Here is a 19,556-nt window from a genome sequence, read left to right on the forward strand (position 1 = left end):
TCAGATCACTCAATCTGTGCACATGCAGCCGTCTCCAGGAATCTTTTCATCATAGGTCACCAAAATGAATTTTTACATATTGTGTCTATCCACACCAGTCAAGTCCCTCGTACTACAGCTGCTGTATTATTGACCACATCAAACCTTGTCCAATAACTGCTGTCTAGTGCTTACGGTCGTGCCAATACTGACCCTTTGCTGGTCACTTACTGGTGAGAAAATTGGCCTACAGTGTGTATGTCATATAGCTTGATAATTGCTTGGATACTGCATGATGTTCTGGAATGTTCCAAATAAAAATTACAAAGATTAATTTAATGTTTGCTTTTAACATTTTTGTATATGTTGTTTTTCCATGTACAGTTTTCTTGACCTGGGCTCACTTGAAAAAAGGATCAAAATCTCAATGGGTCCTCTGGTTAAAGAAATGATCTGATGAACACAACTTTATGGTGGATTCCATCACATTTTATGTTCAGGATTCACAGCTTTCATGTATGTGTTTAATCTTCAGATTTACAAGAACAAGTGAATGCATGTGAATCTGTTAGAGAGCCTGGAGTGTTTCCATGGTGGCAAACTATACTTTTCGATCAATGTATTTTCTCCATACTGCTGATCAATCGGTCATGTCCGATTTCATTCATGGATGAACTCTTGTGGATCTAATTAAGGTCCCCGCTAGCTATCACATGCTTTTTATTCCATTTACAGGAAATCAATGTATGGCTTGTTGGACACATGGCTTGACAGGCTCTGTTTGGTTATCTGCAGCCTCTGCCTGGCTACTACCATTTGAGTTTCAATGTTGTAAAACCATATTGTATGAGTGAAAAAACATACTATGTGTCAAGTCTTACTCCATTTAGCCTTGTTTATGCTTGATGTTAAAATGGGTCCTATGTCCTGTATCTATATTTCTGATTCTAGCAGTTGTGTCCGTATTGTGACCACATTCAGGGTGTTAGAACCAGATATAAACAGGACTTTTGCTGAAATTAAGTAAAATCAAGCCCATTTGCAGTCACTGAACAAGATGTCTAACTACTGTAGTTATCGATTTTTAGAGTTAGATGAAGCACATTCTGATCAGTGGAAGCTAGAGTTTAACTACCAGGTAAACTGTTAAGCCAGCCGGAGATCTTGGAAATCTCTCCACCTAAAACCAATTGTTCTTTAGTAACTCATCTGTCACTCAAAACATTCTTGATAGTGCTTCCCCCCCATGTTCTAGAGTAGCTGCATTTGCAAAGGTAGCCCACATTTTCTTTTTACAATAAATTAGTCCAAATCATATGAACCATTTTGAGAGCTGCCAGTTGTACTAAATGCCTTGTGTGTGAAGACCCATTGTATGTTTACTCAAATTTAACAACAGAACTAAGTGAATTAGGATTCCATTCAAATCAAGTCTTTATTCAACAATGCCATAATGTTCAACACATTTTTGCTAAAAACAACACATTGAAGTCTTCAGTAAAATATTAAGGTTTTTTTTTGGTAAAAAATAAACTGGTTCGAGAGCAACTCAGTTCACAACCTCACTGGATTAGAGAATTAAAAAAAATCTTAGCCATCTGTTAATGTCCATAGCAAATGATAATGGTTGTCTTGCACACTATTTTCAGCTTACACACATTAGATCATGTTTGAATGATAAAAACAACGATAAAAAAATGTTGCTGACCCAAAGCCATCCATTAGGAAGTACATTCACTGTGTTCAGTAGTGAGGTGTAACACCACACACAATCCCTTAAGACCTCACCTATTCACACACTTTACGGAACACAATATTGGTACTATCAGCCTGACCAGCCTCTTCAAAGATATCCCTTTAACAGAATGTACTTTTTGCTTAGCCTAAGTGATGTTAAATCATTTACAGAAAACATTTAAAGTAATATACAGAGTACATAGGGCCAGCTATAGATCCAAAACATTGGACATGCAAAAACAATTAATACATTTCCATTACAAACCTCACAAGGGCCCATTTAATAAAGATACACAAAACAATACTACATGTTTCCTTACAAACCAAAGGTGATTGTTGTGCAGGTTTACACACATTTCATCCTCTAATAGCACTGGAATAGAAACAAAGCCTTACCCACATTCCATCCCTGTGAGAAGGATCACTACCAGTGAACAAATAAGCCCTTCCAATCATTTTTGGTATTATTGGGGATAACAGCCTGCAGGTCTTACAAAGTGCTCAGTATACAGACACACATGCTTTATTGGCATCAGCATAACCAGGTAGAGAACCTTCAAATCAGAAATGGATCCTTAAGGGGTTGACATTATTGTCCTTAAAAAGGGGTTCAATTGAAATATGTAACAAGGGATTCACCCCAAACAACTATATACATAAAAGGAAAAGCTAAACTACAATTAACTGCAGTATACCACGGTTCTACTGTGTAATATCAAATACCATTTACAGAAACACCAAAATGGCAAATAACTTTTCATTTTCTAAATTCAAAAGATAAAACCCCTTTTCTACGGTTTGTGAAAATCTTTTAAAAAGGCAAGTAGGATTAGATTCTGCAGCAGTGAGTTGGCAGGTTAAATATAACAGTCAGCCTAGCTTTCCACAGCACTTAAAAAGGCAAGTCCACCATCCATCTCCCAAAAGAGCACATCCACACAAGTACACAGTACAACTAGGACTTGGAATATAGAGCAATAAAAGTAAAAGAAAATCATGGCACTGAAGTAGTGAAGAAAAACTTAAAAGGAGATTGAACAGCAGCAGTCTTGAAGTGAGAGCAGATACCTTACAATCAAGCTAGTTCATGAGACATCTGAAAAACAAGACAAAATGTTGATTCGAAATGGGCACTGAAAATCAAAACGAGTGTGAGTTTAGATATTGTTGATACTCACAACTGGAAGGTCTAGCGCCATACTGTCGCATAATCTGGTCATGTGTGAACTTTACAAACGATTCATATTGTTCTAGTAAGGAAACAAAATGGAAGTAAAAGTATTAGACTGAGATGTGAGAAAATGAAATGGCTAACTTTTGTAATGTGTCTGTAATCTTATAAAAATAATAGCAGGGTTGGTAAAAAAATCTAAGACATTAAATCCCAAATCGACCATGTAAGTATCCCTGGGTGAGAGTTTCTGCTGTATGAATTAAATGTAAATATAATTGATCTAAAAGGCTAAATTGATCCTGGAACAACAGAGCTCACACTTCGCAATGCTTTATGAATAGGGCCCATAAGGTTAATGAAAAACTCCGGGTCAGCATACCTGCCAGCTTAGTATTCAGGATCTGTTCATACTCTTCACGGACGTTTCCCTCGTGGTCCTTGAGGATCCGCTGACACAGGGTGCCAACCTGGCGCAGTGTAAAACAGGGCTGGTCCCTCTTCATAGAAGCCCCTGGCAAAACATCAGATGCAATGAGCTTTGGCCTGAACACTGCCTGTTCTTTTTAACACTTTACTCATTAAGAAGTACATAAGAATAGTGCCATTTGGAAGCACATATGGTTTAAAGAGCCAACTAGTCAGCAGAGTTTCTCCAAGTTTGAAAACGGCAAGAATAAACCACACATTCAGAATTTAACTTGTGGCTTTCATTCCCCATACTACAAACCAGAAAACACTATAAAATGCATGTTATTCACCCTTACAGTAAGTTTATTGGTCATCAGATGCTGACAGCATCTTCTTCAGCTGGTTGAGGGATAACTGCATGAAAACAGACCTGGTGGGGAGCTTGGTGACATGAAACCAGGGTTCTGTCCTTGGCCATCAATAGGAACCTGGGATTCGCTCTGGTTGAAGGCCCCCTCAAGTTGCCGCCGCCTCTGGTAACGGCTGTATTCTTGCCTAAGATTCTGGACAATCTGCTCTGTGGAGCGAAGAAACAGCAAACATTAAGCGTGATCGGCTTATCTTAGTGTTTACCCACGAGAATCCTTTAAAGGCCTCAAAACATGCACACAACCAACCCTGTGAGTTGTCACCTTAAAGCTACTTCGTTGTACAGGAGTAAGGACAACGTACCAATCTGGTCTGATTATAAGGACAACGTTAATTCTGGCCAAGTACTCCGTTGCGTATGTACTATAACTAACGCTATCTACCTCACCTAGCTCACTTATTCTACCTTACATCGTCGTGATCTCAATTTGCTTCAATATAGACCTACTGTACCGAACTAAAGTCTGTAAATCGGCCCCGGAGACCCGGTTACGTTAGATGTATGATTCCCTCCATTATATTTTCCGTTGTACTACATTACTATTCGAGTAGCGTTAACCGACTAACCTGGGGTGAGTCTATGCTCTCCTCCACACATTGATTGGGGAGACATCGAACTGTCCCCCGTAGCAGAGAGCATGTTGCAACGTTTTGGAGACGGCGTAACCGGAGTCCCTGGCAAAGGGTTGCACCTCCGTCGTTTTGGAGACTGAGGGCTGTGAAGGGCCTCGAACTCCATTGAACGTTTTAAAGTAGCTCCACACGCCATGTTGTTAGTTAGCTAGCGAAATGTAGCTAGCTTAGTTTAGAAAACAATGTTTTTCGTTTGTCCTAAATGTTATATAGCTATTGCTAACGCCTAGATGATTGTTTGTTATCAGAGGGTCCGTTGTGCGCGCATGCGTCTTTTTTTCTTTTATGCGAAATCCCTTGTTTGCCGACAGGCTTCAGCTAAATAAAAACAATCAAGCCGCGTCTTCTTCTCTCAAGAAATGGCTACATCTGTGGTCACACCGTAACTCGTTACCGCCACCTAGCTACTGGACTGGGTTGAGAGAAAAATGGGCAGGTAAAGTTTTAAACTTACTGGTTGTTCCTGGTGTTGGAATGTTGGTGAACATTTTTCAAGTGTTGGTCATCAGTTACCAGGTCGTTTGCCTTTGCTGAGTTTGTCATTGCATACATACATACATCTTCTTCCGCTTCATCCGGGGCCGGGTCGCGGGGGCAGCAGTCTAAGCAGGGATGCCCAGACAATTGGCTTTGGTCCTAATTTTGTCAGAAACTAACAAACTCCAAATGAAAAACATTTTGATCATTAACTCTATAGTTGTTGCTTTATTTAAAATAAATAAATACAGAGGCCAGAAAAGGAAACCAACTGTCTTCAATTAATAGCACATGTTGAATGTAAACATGGGAAAACACACTTTGGAAATGGTGCCCTCTGTGCATCCACTTATTGGGCCTTTATTGCCACTCCTGATCATGTAAAGTATTAACAACGAGATGAGAAATATATGCACATAATTATGATGTAGGATTAAATATAAATTGCATTGAATGTTTGAACTCAATCCAGAAGTTCAGTCTTAACAGAAAAGTATGTTATGACTTACCCACACTATCAAAGGGGGTGTCATTAGTAATTACCTGTATTATTTTAATCTTATTAATATAATAGGGCTTGTTGTTAACTCTCAATTTCACACCTCCAAGGAGATATCCCAAATTTCTCCCAAGTAAGCTAAGTAGTCAAAATAATCCTTAATAAGATCAATAATAAAAAATCATGACATTTTTGAAGTATGTGTACAGGTTTAAATGTTTTGGGAAGCATTTGCATTGAGTAGAGAAATATCTTTCCTTTATACGTTCAAATATATTTTGTTTAGTGACACTATAGACCAGGGGGGTCAAAATGGTTCCACGGAGGGCCAAGTGTCTGCAGGTTTTAGTTTTTTCCTATAAATTGGTTCCCAGTTCAGGTGAGGCTAGAAACTAACCAATTAGTGACCTAATTAATCAATCAAGTACAAGGGGAGAGCGAAAACCCGCAGACACTCGCCCTCCATGGAACCATTTCGACACCTCTCCTATAGACCAATCAAACTCAACAATGGCCCTCAAAGCCAGTTCCACTCCATTTTTTCATTGGCACCCTCTAATCAGTGACTTAGACCTGGGACTAGGGGTGTCGCAATATCAAGGTATTGAAGATAACCATGATATTTAAAAATATATATATTGATATCATGATAATAATACACATATGATAATATCGTATTCACTAGACGAAACTGAAGTTGTATTTCTTATTCATGTCACCTATAGACAAACGATGTAAAACAAGGAGACTGGACCTAAGCACTGGTGTTGAAAACAACTCGTTAGCCCCACTAGAACCCCCGGTAGAGATTCGCAAAGACCTGCCCTTTTTGTAGCCTATTCTCATGGAAAAAAGGATGTTGTATTTTTCCAAAAACTCCTCTCGGTTTTTCTGTAGCTTGATCATGGACAAATGATGCACATGCTTAAACTACAAGTATGGACATATACACTAGAGTTTGATTTAACACCTTTTCATAGTCTAGTTACTAGGCAAAAATGTTTTGTATTTTTCCAAAAAACAGCTCTCAGTGTTAAAAGACCAAGAAGGCTTATCAGTTTATCTGGTTGCCTTTTCACTATCCATTAAGTGTAATTGTTCTTCTTGTTTATTTTTAGTTATGGTTACTTTCTCCTCTCCTTGAACTGCCACCTTAACGTGGTGGAGGGGTTTGAGTACCCGAGTGACCCTAGGAGCTATGTTGTCTGGGGCTATATGCCCCTGGTAGGGTCTCCCAAGGCAAACAGGTCTTAGGCGACGGGTCAGACTAAGAGCGGTTCAAACCCCCCTTAATGATGAAAAAAATATTGAGTACCGTGACGTCGCCCGGTATGGCGCAGCCGGGGCCCCACCCTGGAGCCAGGCCCGGGGTTGGGGCTCGTATGCGAGCGCCTGGTGGCCGGGCCTTCCCCCATGGGGCCCGGCCGGGCTCAGCCCGAACGGGCGACGTGGGGCCGCCCTCCCGTGGGCTCACCACCCACAGGAGGGACCATAAGGGGCCGGTGCGAAGAGGATCGGGCGGCAGTCGAAGGCAGGGGCCTAGACAACCCGATCTCTGGACACGGAAACTAGCTCTAGGGACGTGGAATGTCACCTCGCTGGCGGGGAAGGAGCCTGAGCTAGTGCGTGAGGTTGAGAGGTTCCGATTAGAGGTAGTCGGGATCACCTCTACGCACGGCTTGGGCTCTGGAACCACACTCCTTGAGAGAGGATGGACTCTTCACCACTCTGGAGTTGCCCATGGTGAGAGGCGGCGGGCTGGTGTGGGTTTGCTTATAGCTCCCCAGCTCTGCCGCCATGTGTTGGAGTTTACCCCGGTGAACGAGAGGGTCGTTTCCCTGCGCCTACGGGTCGGGGATAGGTCTCTCACTGTTGTTTGTGCCTACGGGCCGAACGGCAGTGCAGAGTACCCGACCTTCTTGGAGTCTCTGGGAGGGGTGCTGGAAAGTGCTCCGACTGGGGACTCTATTGTTCTACTGGGGGACTTCAACGCCCACGTGGGCAACGACAGTGACACCTGGAGGGGCGTGATTGGGAGGAACGGCCCCCCTGATCTGAACCCGAGTGGTGTTCAGTTATTGGACTTCTGTGCTAGTCACAGTTTGTCCATAACGAACACCATGTTCAAGCATAAGGGTGTCCATCAGTGCACGTGGCACCAGGACACCCTAGGCCGCAGGTCGATGATCGACTTTGTTGTCGTCTCATCTGACCTGCGGCCGTATGTCTTGGACACTCGGGTGAAGAGAGGGGCGGAGCTGTCAACTGATCACCACCTGGTGGTGAGTTGGATCCGATGGCGGGGGAGAAAGCTGGACAGACTCGGCAGGCCCAAGCGTACTGTAAGGGTCTGCTGGGAACGTCTGGCCGAGTCTCCTGTCAGAGAGATCTTTAACTCCCACCTCCGGCAGAGCTTCGACTGGATCCCGAGGGAGGTTGGAGATATTGAGTCCGAGTGGACCATGTTCTCCACCGCCATTGTCGAAGCGGCCGCTCGGAGCTGTGGCCGTAAGGTCTCCGGTGCCTGTCGAGGCAGCAATCCCCGAACCCGGTGGTGGACACCGGAAGTAAGGGATGCCGTCAAGCTGAAGAAGGAGTCCTATCAGACCTGGTTGGCTTGTGGGACTCCTGACGCAGCTGACGGGTACCGACAGGCCAAGCGGGCTGCAGCCCGGGTGGTTGTGGAGGCAAAAACTCGGGCCTGGGAGGAGTTCGGTGAGGCCATGGAGAAGGACTATCGGCTGGCCTCGAAGAGATTCTGGCAAACCATCCGGCGCCTCAGGAGAGGGAAACAGTGCCCTACCAACGCTGTTTACAGTAGAGGTGGGCAGCTGTTGACCTCAACTGAGGATGTCGTCGGGCGGTGGAAGGAATACTTCGAGGATCTCCTCAATCCCGCCGTCACGTCTTCCATTGAGGAAGCAGAGGATGAGGGCTCAGAGGTGGACTCGTCCATCACCCGGGCTGAAGTCACCGAGGTGGTTGAGAAACTCCTCGGTGGCAAGGCACCGGGGGTGGATGAGATCCGCCCTGAGTACCTCAAGTCTCTGGATGTTGTGGGGCTGTCTTGGCTGACACGCCTGTGCAACATCGCGTGGCAGTCGGGGACAGTGCCTCTGGGATGGCAGACCGGGGTGGTGGTCCCTCTTTATAAGAAGGGGGACCGGAGGGTGTGTTCCAACTATAGGGGGATCACACTTCTCAGCCTCCCCGGGAAAGTCTATGCCAGGGTTCTGGAGAGGAGAATACGGCCGATAGTAGAACCTCGGATTCAGGAGGAACAGTGTGGTTTTCGTACAGGCCGCGGAACACTGGACCAGCTCTATACCCTCTACAGGGTGATGGAGGGTTCATGGGAGTTTGCCCAACCAGTCCACATGTGTTTTGTGGATTTGGAGAAGGCATTCGACTGTGTCCCTCGTGGCATCCTGTGGAGGGTGCTTCGGGAATATGGGGTCCTGGGTCCTTTGCTAAGGGCTGTCAGGTCCCTGTACGACCGAAGCAGGAGCTTGGTCCGCATTGCCGGCAGTAAGTCAGACTTGTTCCCTGTGCATGTTGGACTCCGGCAGGGCTGCCCTTTGTCACCGGTTCTGTTCGTAATTTTTATGGACAGAATTTCTAGGCGCAGCCAGGGGCCGGAGGGTGTCAGGTTTGGGGACCACACGATTTCGTCTCTGCTCTTTGCGGATGATGTTGTCGTGTTGGCCCCTTCAAGCCAGGACCTTCAGCATGCACTTGGACGGTTTGCAGCCGAGTGTGAAGCGGTGGGGATGAAAATCAGTACCTCCAAATCCGAGGCCATGGTCATCAGTCGGAAAAGGGTGGCTTGCCCACTTCAGGTTGGTGGAGAGTGCCTGCCTCAAGTGGAGGAGTTTAAGTATCTAGGGGTCCTGTTCACGAGTGAGGGAAGGATGGAACGGGAGATTGACAGACGGATCGGTGCAGCTTCTGCAGTAATGCGGTCGATGTATCGGTCTGTCGTGGTGAAGAAAGAGCTGAGCCGTAAGGCGAAGCTCTCGATTTACCGGTCAATCTACGTTCCTACTCTCACCTATGGTCATGAGCTTTGGGTCATGACCGAAAGGACAAGATCCCGGATACAGGCGGCCGAAATGAGCTTTCTCCGCAGGGTGGCTGGGCGATCCCTTAGAGATAGGGTGAGAAGCTCGGTCACCCGGGAGGAGCTCAGAGTAGAGCCGCTGCTCCTCCACATCGAGAGGGGTCAGCTGAGGTGGCTTGGGCATCTGTTTCGGATGCCTCCGGAACGCCTTCCTGGGAAGGTGTTCCGGTCCCGTCCCACCGGGAAGAGACCCCGGGGAAGACCTAGGACACGCTGGAGGGACTATGTCTCCCGGCTGGCCTGGGAACGCCTCTGTGTCCCCCCGGAAGAGCTGGAGGAAGTGTCTGGGGAGAGGGAAGTCTGGGCATCCCTGCTTAGACTGCTGCCCCCGCGACCCGGCCCCGGATTAAGCGGAAGATGATGCGATGCGGTTACTTTCTCCACACACTCATTTTGAATGTAATTCATTTTCCAGAAGAGAAAAAAAAAAGTACAAGAGGAATTTTACTGATTTCTTTTCCTTCAAACTTTCTATAGATACCGCAATATTGTAACCGTGAATTATTTTGGCCACGATAATTATGTATTGAAAACCTGATATCATTACAACCCTACCTGGTATACCAAGTGGGTGCAAATAATGAGGTAGAACAGAAAACCATCAGGCTCCGGACCTCGCAGAGTAAGAATTGGTTACCCCTATTAAGAGAAAAAAGTCTGTCTCAGTAAGAATATAAGTATGGTTGCATATCTAATCAAATGTTAAACATCCCTACATCCAAATATGCTAGTAGATTTAGTGAAACAATGTCAGCGTATACCACCCAAACTAGATTTTTAAGCATTTATTACTGTCCAGGAAAATACAGTTGCTTACAGTAGAGCACAACTGACAAATATCTAGAAGAAATGGAGTATGCTTAGATATATAGAGGAAAATGCAAGCATATAGAATAATACCAGATTAAAGGTGTGTGTGTTGGGGGGGGGGGGGGGTGTTGAGCAAAATATGAAGCAACAACAGATTAGGGTAAATGTCCTGTTTTAGTCATCAAACATACAGCAGGCTATATACAAACCATTACCAACTTTATCAAATGTATAAACTTCCCAAGATGATGTTACCAAAGAGTCTAGGATTCCATGGGAGCATGAAACATGCTAAAAATGCATTAAGTCAAAGACAAGCCACTAACATGGAAATGTCTATTAGTGAACATTTTCAAAAACATTGTGGAGAATTTGTGCTACAATGATGGCTAGTGGCACTAAAACCAGTGAACCTATAAAATCCTAAATGAAAGCCAGTGCAGAATAAACTTAACAAGACCATCAAAATAAGGATTTTAATCAAGGTGGACAGGTACAATTCAGTTATGTCAGAAAGTAAACAAAATTTTAATTCTTCCTCTTCACAAAGTATAGAAGAGAATGTGAATTTAAGGGATGTTAAACTAAAATGGATCAGATAGGGAACAAATCCAAATCCTTTTTGGCTATGCACCTTTCAGAAAAACAATGTTCCAGTGTTACCAGAAAACCACATTCACAGTATAAACACTGCATGCGCATACTCATTTGGAAATTACCATTGAAAGTCAAACATGCCATTTCAAAGATCCACTGGTATCAGATTGAATCCCAACCTCAAGCCCAGCCCACAAAGTACTTCTAGCCCTGGGTGTCCTGAAATGGCTTAACACTAACATGATGAAATGACTAGAAACAGAGGTTATATAAACTGGTCATATAAAAACAAAACTGACATCTATGGGACTGATGTTCATACAGAACATTTTCTCTTGTCATCCTTATTTAAAAAAATAATAAGATCATTTTTCACAAACCAACCAATTTCCTTTCCATAAACAATCAATTACCCAGCAAACCACTTCGGACACAGCTACGCTAAAAAAAAATCCCACACAGGTTTTTAGTGTCCTCCTGACTTGCGTCCAGTCCAGGAACGGGAGCGAGAGCGGGACTGTGAGAGGGAGCGAGAACGCGAGCGGGACGGAGAGCGCATACGAGATGAAGCCTCATCCTGTGGCTCATAGCCACCAGGGGCCGGGTGGAAGTCACCGTCCCGGGGGCTCAGTGATTTGGAGCGGGAACGAGACTTTCCTCTGGACTCCCTCTGTGCACGGGGCCTGGCTCTGGAGTGAGAAGGGGATGGGGAGCGCGACTGGCTGTGGGGAGAGTGGCCAGGAGGGGGCCTTCGGTGGTCACGTGGGGGGGGTCTGTGCCTAGGGAAGGAACAAAACCATGTTAGTATTAAATATTAATAACTTTGGACTGAAGACAGGCATCATGTATACATTGGTGATATTTAAAAACACCCAACAGAATAAAATTCTACATGAGTTTTTCAAAGACTGAGACTTGAGTGAGAATTTATCACCAATATCTAACTCAAATCAGATAATTCTATAACATACGGCTGCTGTAGAGTAACAGAAACGCATGAAAAACATATTGAAAACCTCAGACTGTGATTGTGTGTGGAGAATCAATGAGTACTCTCACAGCAAATTCATTAACCTTTTAGTAAATCCTACATGTAGCCATTTCATTATCCTTTGAGAACAATGGTGCCGTTCCAGGGGTGGGGTCAAAGTCCACAATAGTTCCTCCGACTCAAGATATAGAGACAAATAAGCAGTACAGAAATTATTTGACATGCACCTTTTACTGCTGACCTTGATCCTAGCAAATAATTAAACACATAACCACGGATCTATTAAGTGGCACATTCAGCATAATGAGGAAATAAATGCACTGGACAGGCGTGGGAATTGGTTGCCATTGGGAATAGAGCTGTTGCCTGTGCGTCCGCTTTAAAGACGAACCTGTCGTTTTCTGGACTCCTGCTTCTTCCTCGACCACCATACATCCGTCCGCGGGAGCTGAGGGACAGAACGAACGTGTCAAAACGAACGTGCTCAGCAGAACTGTGACGTTTCATACAAGATGCCATTTTTGGAAAACCCCAATCCAAATGTGTGTTTCAAGCCTGCTGACTGGAGAGCACTAGAATGGTCCTTACTCTCTGGGGCTCTCAGAGCGTCGCGGACGGCGCTCGTAGGACGGGCTGCGTGACCGGCGCCTTTGATAGCTACGGCTGCGAGAGCGCCTCCGCCGACTGTCACGGTCATATTCCCGGTCGTCGTGCCGCGATGAGCTGCGTGAAGATCCTCCCTCCTTTCCTTTCATCTGATTGGGTGCTGAGAAGACAGAACAAATAGAGGAATTTAGGCAAAAAAGAAAACACCCAGGGCAAACAGTATATTTGACATTATGCTGAAAGTTGAATGAGTATATCACAACAGAAGGAAATTGTGTTTGATTGTCAACATTGTTATTTCAATCACCAGACATGAGTGAAACTGCCTTACTCTTTCGGTCTCCCTGCGCAAACTGGATTTCAATTTGTCGACCACACACCCACTTCCTGTCCAGGTTATGAAGAGCGTCTTCTGCGTCGCGAACATCTTCAAACGTGCTGAGTTGTTAAGGTTCTTACCTGGGGTCTTATGTAGGCATGTGCTTTTCAGCAATACAATATTCAGAGTAATGCATATTCTCCCACTAAATTGAGGTGAAAACCACTGACCATATTGACTGACAGCATAAGCTTAGCTGTTAAGAGTATGTTTGGTTCTTCAAGATTAAAGATGAGGCAAACATGTTTCAACAATGTCACTAATTTGACTGGCGTTAACCAAATAATCAATACTGATTCAATTTCAAATATGACTGAATGCAAAATATTGATAATTGAACTGAAATTGTTACTCTTAAGAATTAAATTCTCACATTGGTTATGTATTGATCGATTTTCTTTAATATTTGTCGATTCATGTTTTTGGTGAGGATACAAAAGAATTCCGTTTTTTATTACCTTAAACATGCTTGACTTTGACTTTCATCTTGATCTTTAAGCTCTTTAACCGCCTCCCAGAAGAACTTGGGTTTCCTGCTTGTCTTTGCCCTTTAACCTCTTTCCTTTTCCTCTTTCATTTGACGACATATCCGAGCCTTGACTCCGTCCCCTCTTTTTCCTCTTTGTCTCTTCAAGCTTTAAATTCTCTTTTTCAACCTTTCCCTCTCTGTTTCTTGCATCCTGGCGGTCTTTTGCGGCTTGTCTTTAGATCTACTCTACACCGGACATTCTTACTCTTTCTCTGTGACGGGCTCCACAACAACTGGATGCCTTTACATTTTCTGGGGCAACAGAGAAATGTAAGTTAGATATTTTTAAAAAAGTACTTACACAAAGTCAAAACAATTGATCACAACCAAACCTCACCTCATTAGATGTTCTGAGAGAAAGCATGTTACCTTGTCACACAACAACTCAAAACAATTACGGAGGAAAACAAACATTTTGTAATTCTCACTTAAGAACAGAAAGGATATTGAATATATGCAAATCCTCTTGGTCGGCGTGAATAGAAGTCAAGCGGAATGTAGACATCTACTACTGGCCCATAACGACCAAACTCACGGCGCAAATCCTCAGGCCTGAATACCGTAAAGGATAGACATTTTACTTCAATGACCAGGAGGAAAAGCTTAGTACCAGAATAAGTGGCACCACCAAAGCCAATGCATGACCAATGGCTATTGTTGGGCAATATGAAGAAGCCACTTCATATTGCTGACATAATTGATATTTATCCATGCACACTCTGAACTCTAGCCACTTTGCTTCCTAAAATAGTTAACTAAATGACTTATTTAATGTAGGCTTTCAATGTGTAGTGATGTAGGCTACTTGTTAGACGAATACTGTTACATACATAGCGACTAGACAGGCCGATTAATCTGACCACACATTAACAATTTGGTTAGAAATTCATGTAAAAACAGCTGTAAATAATGTAACCTAACTTAATAATCCCATGTAATGTTCTGGGATAGTCTCTCAAATCGCCCCGCCCAACCTAAATCTGAACCTGTTTCGTCAGGCCTACAACCAGGGTCCAACTGTGGCCTTCTACTACTACATGTCCAAATAATTTCTACATTGACCAAAACGAATATAGAAAGTAAAATATTCAATATTGTTTTCCAATTTAATGTTTTGACAACGTTTGGCTACAGTAACACAAAAGTGACTTGATATCAAATCAAAACACCGTTTGGACCGGCGGGAATGAACGTATTGGCCTTCAGCTAGCTAACGACGTTAGCCTTTTTTTGTAACATTAAACACCAGAGTCCACATTTTCATTAATAGTGTCCAATGTTAATAGGTACATGTTTTGATCTTGCCTGTAAGACTAACCTAGCCATTTCATGATGTGGTTTCCCCAAATTTAAGGTCAAGTTAAAGCAGACACTCCACTTCGGTCAGGCCGAAGCGCATGGCTCGCTACAGCAACAGGCTAACGAGGCTATCTTGGGGTTTAGAGATCCGACGTTATTTCACTGCAAATAACTCACCTTGATTCATCGGAAATGTTTCTGATGAAAAGAGATGTATTAGGAGGTCTCAAATATCTCGCCATGCTAAATATATTCAACAAGAATGTATCTTCACATTAAATACTATCAATCTGGGATGGACGAACGTATTTCTCGCTCTACGTGCAGGTATGTAAAAGAACAAATGCGCAGGCGCAAATAATACTTCGCCAATTTTTATTGGACGCAAGTAAAATCATAAATAGAACACCAGCGCCATCCACTGGTATGGGGTGTTTTCATAAGACGTGGAGTTAACATCAGCATTACGTCTAGTACTGGAGGAATAATAATCTTTGTCTGTCAAAACACGTGTTGGTTTGGTTTCCAACTTGCCTATTGCATAAACTACCTATTATCATACAAACTCCATATAATACTGACAACTTCATACACACCAAACCCTGGGAATATATTACCTCAAATTTATACAAACTTTAGTGTCTCTCAGTCAAGGTCTGCATTGCTCCCAAGATCCTTCACTGGTCCCCGATGCAGGGCTGTAGCCAGAAATCCTGGGACCCCTGAAAAGATATTTGCCTAGGCCCCCTCACTCATGGAAGAAATTGACATAATAACGACTAGTGGGCCTTGCCAAGCATTGGGCCCTGTGAATCATATCCATCTTCCCCACATAAGCTACGGCCCTGCCTCCATGGCAATGTTCCCCCATACCTCTCTGACCACACACTCATCCTCCAGCCTGTCCGTACAACAGCTCAAAAGGATCAAATAATGTGTACATATCATGGGCTCTAGCTGAGAACTCAAGGATCAAGGCGATCATTTGCAACGAGAGCCTTTCTCTGGATAAATACCCCTCTGGCACCATAGTAACAAAGATATCCATGCAGCAGGCCAAGTCCACCCAGCCGCTGGGGTCAAGATGGCCACAAATGACTGCAGACAAAATCAATGACGAAGATGCACTGGAGCTTGGCCACTACATTAACCTGATTGTGCCAAAGGAAAATGAAAGAAGTGGGAGCTGACAAGGTCTCCATACCACAGAAGGGTGCGACAGTACCTCAGGAAAAAAGGCCTGCTTTTTCTGAGAGTAAAAGTGCAGCATAGAAAGGTAAATTGGCCAATTCTGCCCAAGTAGTGCAGTGAAAGTAGTGTGATTTTGGTGTTTACTGGTAAAATGTAAAACGCTTCTCAACTAAAAATCTTTCTTGCCCCTATTTTTGCTTTACAGAATGAAAATGTGACCATGCTGCAGTTTTCCCTGTTTGGATTTCTTGAAATTGTAAAGGAGCTAATATCTTTCTCTGCCATGAAAAACTTAAACTACAGATAATCTTTGGTGTTTATTGCAAATTGTTGCAAAGCATATTATTCCATAACATGGCACGGAAAGACTAGCAAAGACAGACATAATAAAAAAATATATTTGCAATGTTTTTCATTCAGATGTTAGTCATTTGCCTTTTTAATTCAACATTTAACATAACATAGTATTAGCATTACCTCAGACCAAAGGTATTTTAATTTAATTAATTTCATTAAATCCAATTCAAAATTAAATCCATGTCTCTGCTGCTTGACAGATCAGACTCTCTTGCTTATCCTGGTGAGGGTAGTAGAGGCTGCAGTAATATTCTGGAAAAATTGCAAAAAGGACAAAAACAAAGAGCAATCAAACTGATATGATCTGCCAATTTATTATGTTTCTTTGTTCAATTTCAGGGGCATCTCTTCGTGGGATGTATTTGGAGATCAATCATTATGACATTAGGACAAATTGAATCTAATGTATCTTGATATAAGTAATGTACTTTACCTCAATCATGTCCTCCCCTTGGAGTTCTCGGACATGGGTGAACTTGTCGGTAGCACAGATAAGCTTCCTGTCCTCCAATCTGGCAGTGCACTAATAGATAAATGGGTCAGAGGAAAACCTAAATACTCCCTCACACTGTATGTACAGTGGATATAAAAAGTCTACACACCCCTGTTAAAATGCCAGGTTTTTGTGATGTAAAAGAATGAGACAAAGATGAATCATGTCAGAACCTTTTCCACTTTTAATGTGACCTATAATGTGAACAATTCAATTGAATAACAAACAGAAATCTTTGAGATAAAAACCTTACAATAACCTGGTTGTATAAGTGTGCACACCCTCTTATAACTGGGGATGTGGTTGTGTTCAGAATTAACCAATCACATTCAAACTCATGTTAAATAGAAGTCAGAAATCTGCCATCATTTATAGTGACTCTGATTTATCACAAATAAAGTTCAGCTCTTCTAGTAAGATTTTCCTGACTTTTTCTTAGTTGCATCTCAGAGCAAAAGCCATGGTCCACAGAGAGCTTCCAAAGAATCAGAGGGATCTCATTGTTGAAATATATCAGTCAGGAGAAGGGTACAAGTATTTCCAAAGCATTAGATATAGCGTTAGAAAGCTGAAGATGAGGAGGAAGTTCACCTTTCAGCACGACAAAGACCCAAAGCACACATCCAAATCCAGAAAAGCGTGGGTTCACCAGAAGAAGATAAATGTTTTGGAATGGCCCAGCCAGAGCCCAGACCTGAATCCAATTGAACATCTGTGGGGTAATCTGAAGAGGGCTGAGCACAGGAGATGTCCTCGCAATCTGACAGATTTGGAGCGCTTTTGCAAAGAAGAGTGGGCAAATATTGCCACATTAGGATGTGCCATGCTAATAGACTCCTACCCAAAAAGACTGAGTGCTGTAATAAAATCAAAAGGTGCTTCAACAAAGTATTAGTTTAAGGGTGTGCACACTTATGCAACCAGGTTATTGTGAGTTTTTTATTTTTCAAAAATGTCAGTTTGTTATTCAATCGAATTGTTCACATTATAGGTCACATTAAAGGTGGAAAAAGTTCTGACATGATTTATCTTTGTCAAAATGTTTTAGATAACAAGAACCTGCCATTTTAACAGGGGTGTGTAGATATTTTATATCCACTGTACATAACGGAGAAAGACATCGAGCAACATGCAAAAAACAAAGCTTTGTAATGCTCTCGGGTCTAACCCGCTCGGTCAAACAAACTGAGTCATGCCAAGTCATGTCCATAGGTAAATATATGGTTATCACGCAGCAAATTCACCACAGTTTGAACTCATCTGTAGTTCTTAAATCATACCACACTGACCAAATTACACACATATTATGGTTTTTGAATTACCGTAAACTTTCTTCCATCCATGGCAGTGATTTCTGCTTCTTTTCCTATAGTGAAGGAGTTTTTGACAGTGCGGAGGGGTGTCTCAACTAGGATGGTGAAGTCGTCACCTGTCTGTTCAATTGTTGTTGTTGGCTTGATACCCTTGATCATCTTGATAAATATCTCAGGTACAGCTAAAGAACATAAGAGACTAAGAGATAAAGGACAGTCATGGTAACATTCTGGATTACTACACTCCTCATGATAACAACCTTGGAAACATTGTCCTGCTTGACTCAGTTGTTAGAGCACTGGGCATGCAATGACAGGGTTGTGGGTTTGATTTCCACAGGGGACTAATAACTAAACATTAATTCACTCACTACTCCAAGTCACTCTGAATAAGAGCATCTGCTAAATTACAAAATAATATTAATAATATAAATTCTCACCCATTGCTTTCAGAAATTCCTCATGGTTCTCTTGACTGTGGATTTTCCATTTTCCATTGAAGGCCATGTCTATCTTTGTGATATAAACAACTCAGTGTTATGATCAGGTGCCAGCAGTCTTCTTAACTCAATGGAAATGCAGTTAAGGCAAACTAATGCTATGTGGTGTGATGTGTCTTTGTAAAGGAAGAACTCTCCCTCTTCTTCGCTTTACCTTTGTCCCCTTTGCACATATACTGTTGCCATGTTGGGGATTTCGCCTCCCTGTTATTCAGGAATGTCCACATGGCAGTGACCCGTGGGAGGGTCCATGGTCTATGTTCTTCATGCAATATTTGCCAGATGCAGCATTCAAAGTCCTACAACAACAAAAGTCCACATCCTGGGGTAGAGTGAAACCCCTCTTGGCTCTTCACCCATACTAACCCCGGTGTCACCAGGGTAACATTCTCTGTTCATACCCTTCCCACACAGCCTCCTCCGAATCTATCATCTATGCGTGTTTGTCTGTGTGTGCTTATTAAGTGGACATTTTCATTATAGACATCCTTTACAATTGATTTAAAAAATATGATGGCCATCAGTCTAGATGGCCATCAATCTAGACAAAATACCCCATAAAGTAAAAACACATTTGAAGAAATCTGTGCTGCTGTATTAAAAATAAAAAACAGAAATATTAAATGTACATAAGAATCAAGACCCTTTATTCAGTTCTTTGTAAAAAAAACGTCTTTGGCAACACAGCTTTGAGTGTTCGTGAGTATGCCTCTACCTGCTACGCATACTTGGATTTGGGCAGTTTCTCCCATTCTTCCTTGCAGATCCTCTCGAGGTCTATTAGATTGTTAGAGAACTGCGACCTTCAGGTCTCCCCACAAATGTTTAAGTCCAGGCTGGGTGCAGATTGATGTGGAAAAAAATATATTTAATCGCTTATAAATTAAGTGTGTAACAAAATGTGAATAAATGAAAGGTGTCTGAATACTTTCTGAAGGCACTGTATTATACACAGTTCCTGTCAAAAGTTTGGACACACCTACTCATTCAAGGGTATTCCTTTATTTTTAATATTTTCCACATTGTAGAATAATA

General features: G+C 42.8%; 3 protein-coding genes across 4 annotated transcripts; all 3 read right to left on the bottom strand.

Moving 5' to 3' along the window:
- Positions 1–1,389: 1,389 nt before the first annotated feature.
- Positions 1,390–4,721, bottom strand: LOC105012573 (akirin-1). The gene is made up of 5 exons (XM_010873497.5): positions 4,295–4,721; positions 3,729–3,875; positions 3,270–3,401; positions 2,895–2,966; positions 1,390–2,812 (listed from the first exon to the last, which is right to left on the bottom strand). The coding sequence occupies exons 1-5, from the start codon at positions 4,494–4,496 to the stop codon at positions 2,802–2,804; spliced, it is 564 nt and encodes a 187-aa protein (XP_010871799.1). The 5' UTR covers positions 4,497–4,721; the 3' UTR covers positions 1,390–2,801.
- A 5,995-nt stretch (positions 4,722–10,716) lies between these two features.
- On the bottom strand, positions 10,717–15,015 carry LOC105012572 (serine/arginine-rich splicing factor 10). Of its 2 annotated transcripts, none has more exons than XM_010873494.5 (6): positions 14,845–15,015; positions 13,816–13,920; positions 12,792–12,895; positions 12,443–12,620; positions 12,246–12,302; positions 10,717–11,642 (listed from the first exon to the last, which is right to left on the bottom strand). In XM_010873494.5, the coding sequence occupies exons 1-6, from the start codon at positions 14,907–14,909 to the stop codon at positions 11,330–11,332; spliced, it is 822 nt and encodes a 273-aa protein (XP_010871796.1). In that variant the 5' UTR covers positions 14,910–15,015; the 3' UTR covers positions 10,717–11,329. The 2 variants fall into 2 exon arrangements, with proteins under 2 accessions (XP_010871796.1, XP_019905539.1); XM_020049980.2 differs by lacking the exon at positions 13,816–13,920 and adding an exon at positions 13,275–13,620 and having other exon boundaries at positions 12,792–12,898; positions 14,845–14,959.
- Positions 15,016–16,230: 1,215 nt separating this feature from the next.
- On the bottom strand, positions 16,231–18,758 carry LOC105012571 (fatty acid-binding protein, liver-like). The gene is made up of 4 exons (XM_010873493.5): positions 18,462–18,758; positions 18,031–18,203; positions 16,649–16,738; positions 16,231–16,467 (listed from the first exon to the last, which is right to left on the bottom strand). The coding sequence occupies exons 1-4, from the start codon at positions 18,526–18,528 to the stop codon at positions 16,417–16,419; spliced, it is 381 nt and encodes a 126-aa protein (XP_010871795.2). The 5' UTR covers positions 18,529–18,758; the 3' UTR covers positions 16,231–16,416.
- Between the last annotated feature and the right edge of the window lie 798 nt (positions 18,759–19,556).

This window comes from Esox lucius, chromosome 10 (genome assembly GCF_011004845.1).
Source record: "Esox lucius isolate fEsoLuc1 chromosome 10, fEsoLuc1.pri, whole genome shotgun sequence".
Taxonomy (NCBI): Eukaryota; Metazoa; Chordata; class Actinopteri; order Esociformes; family Esocidae; genus Esox; species Esox lucius.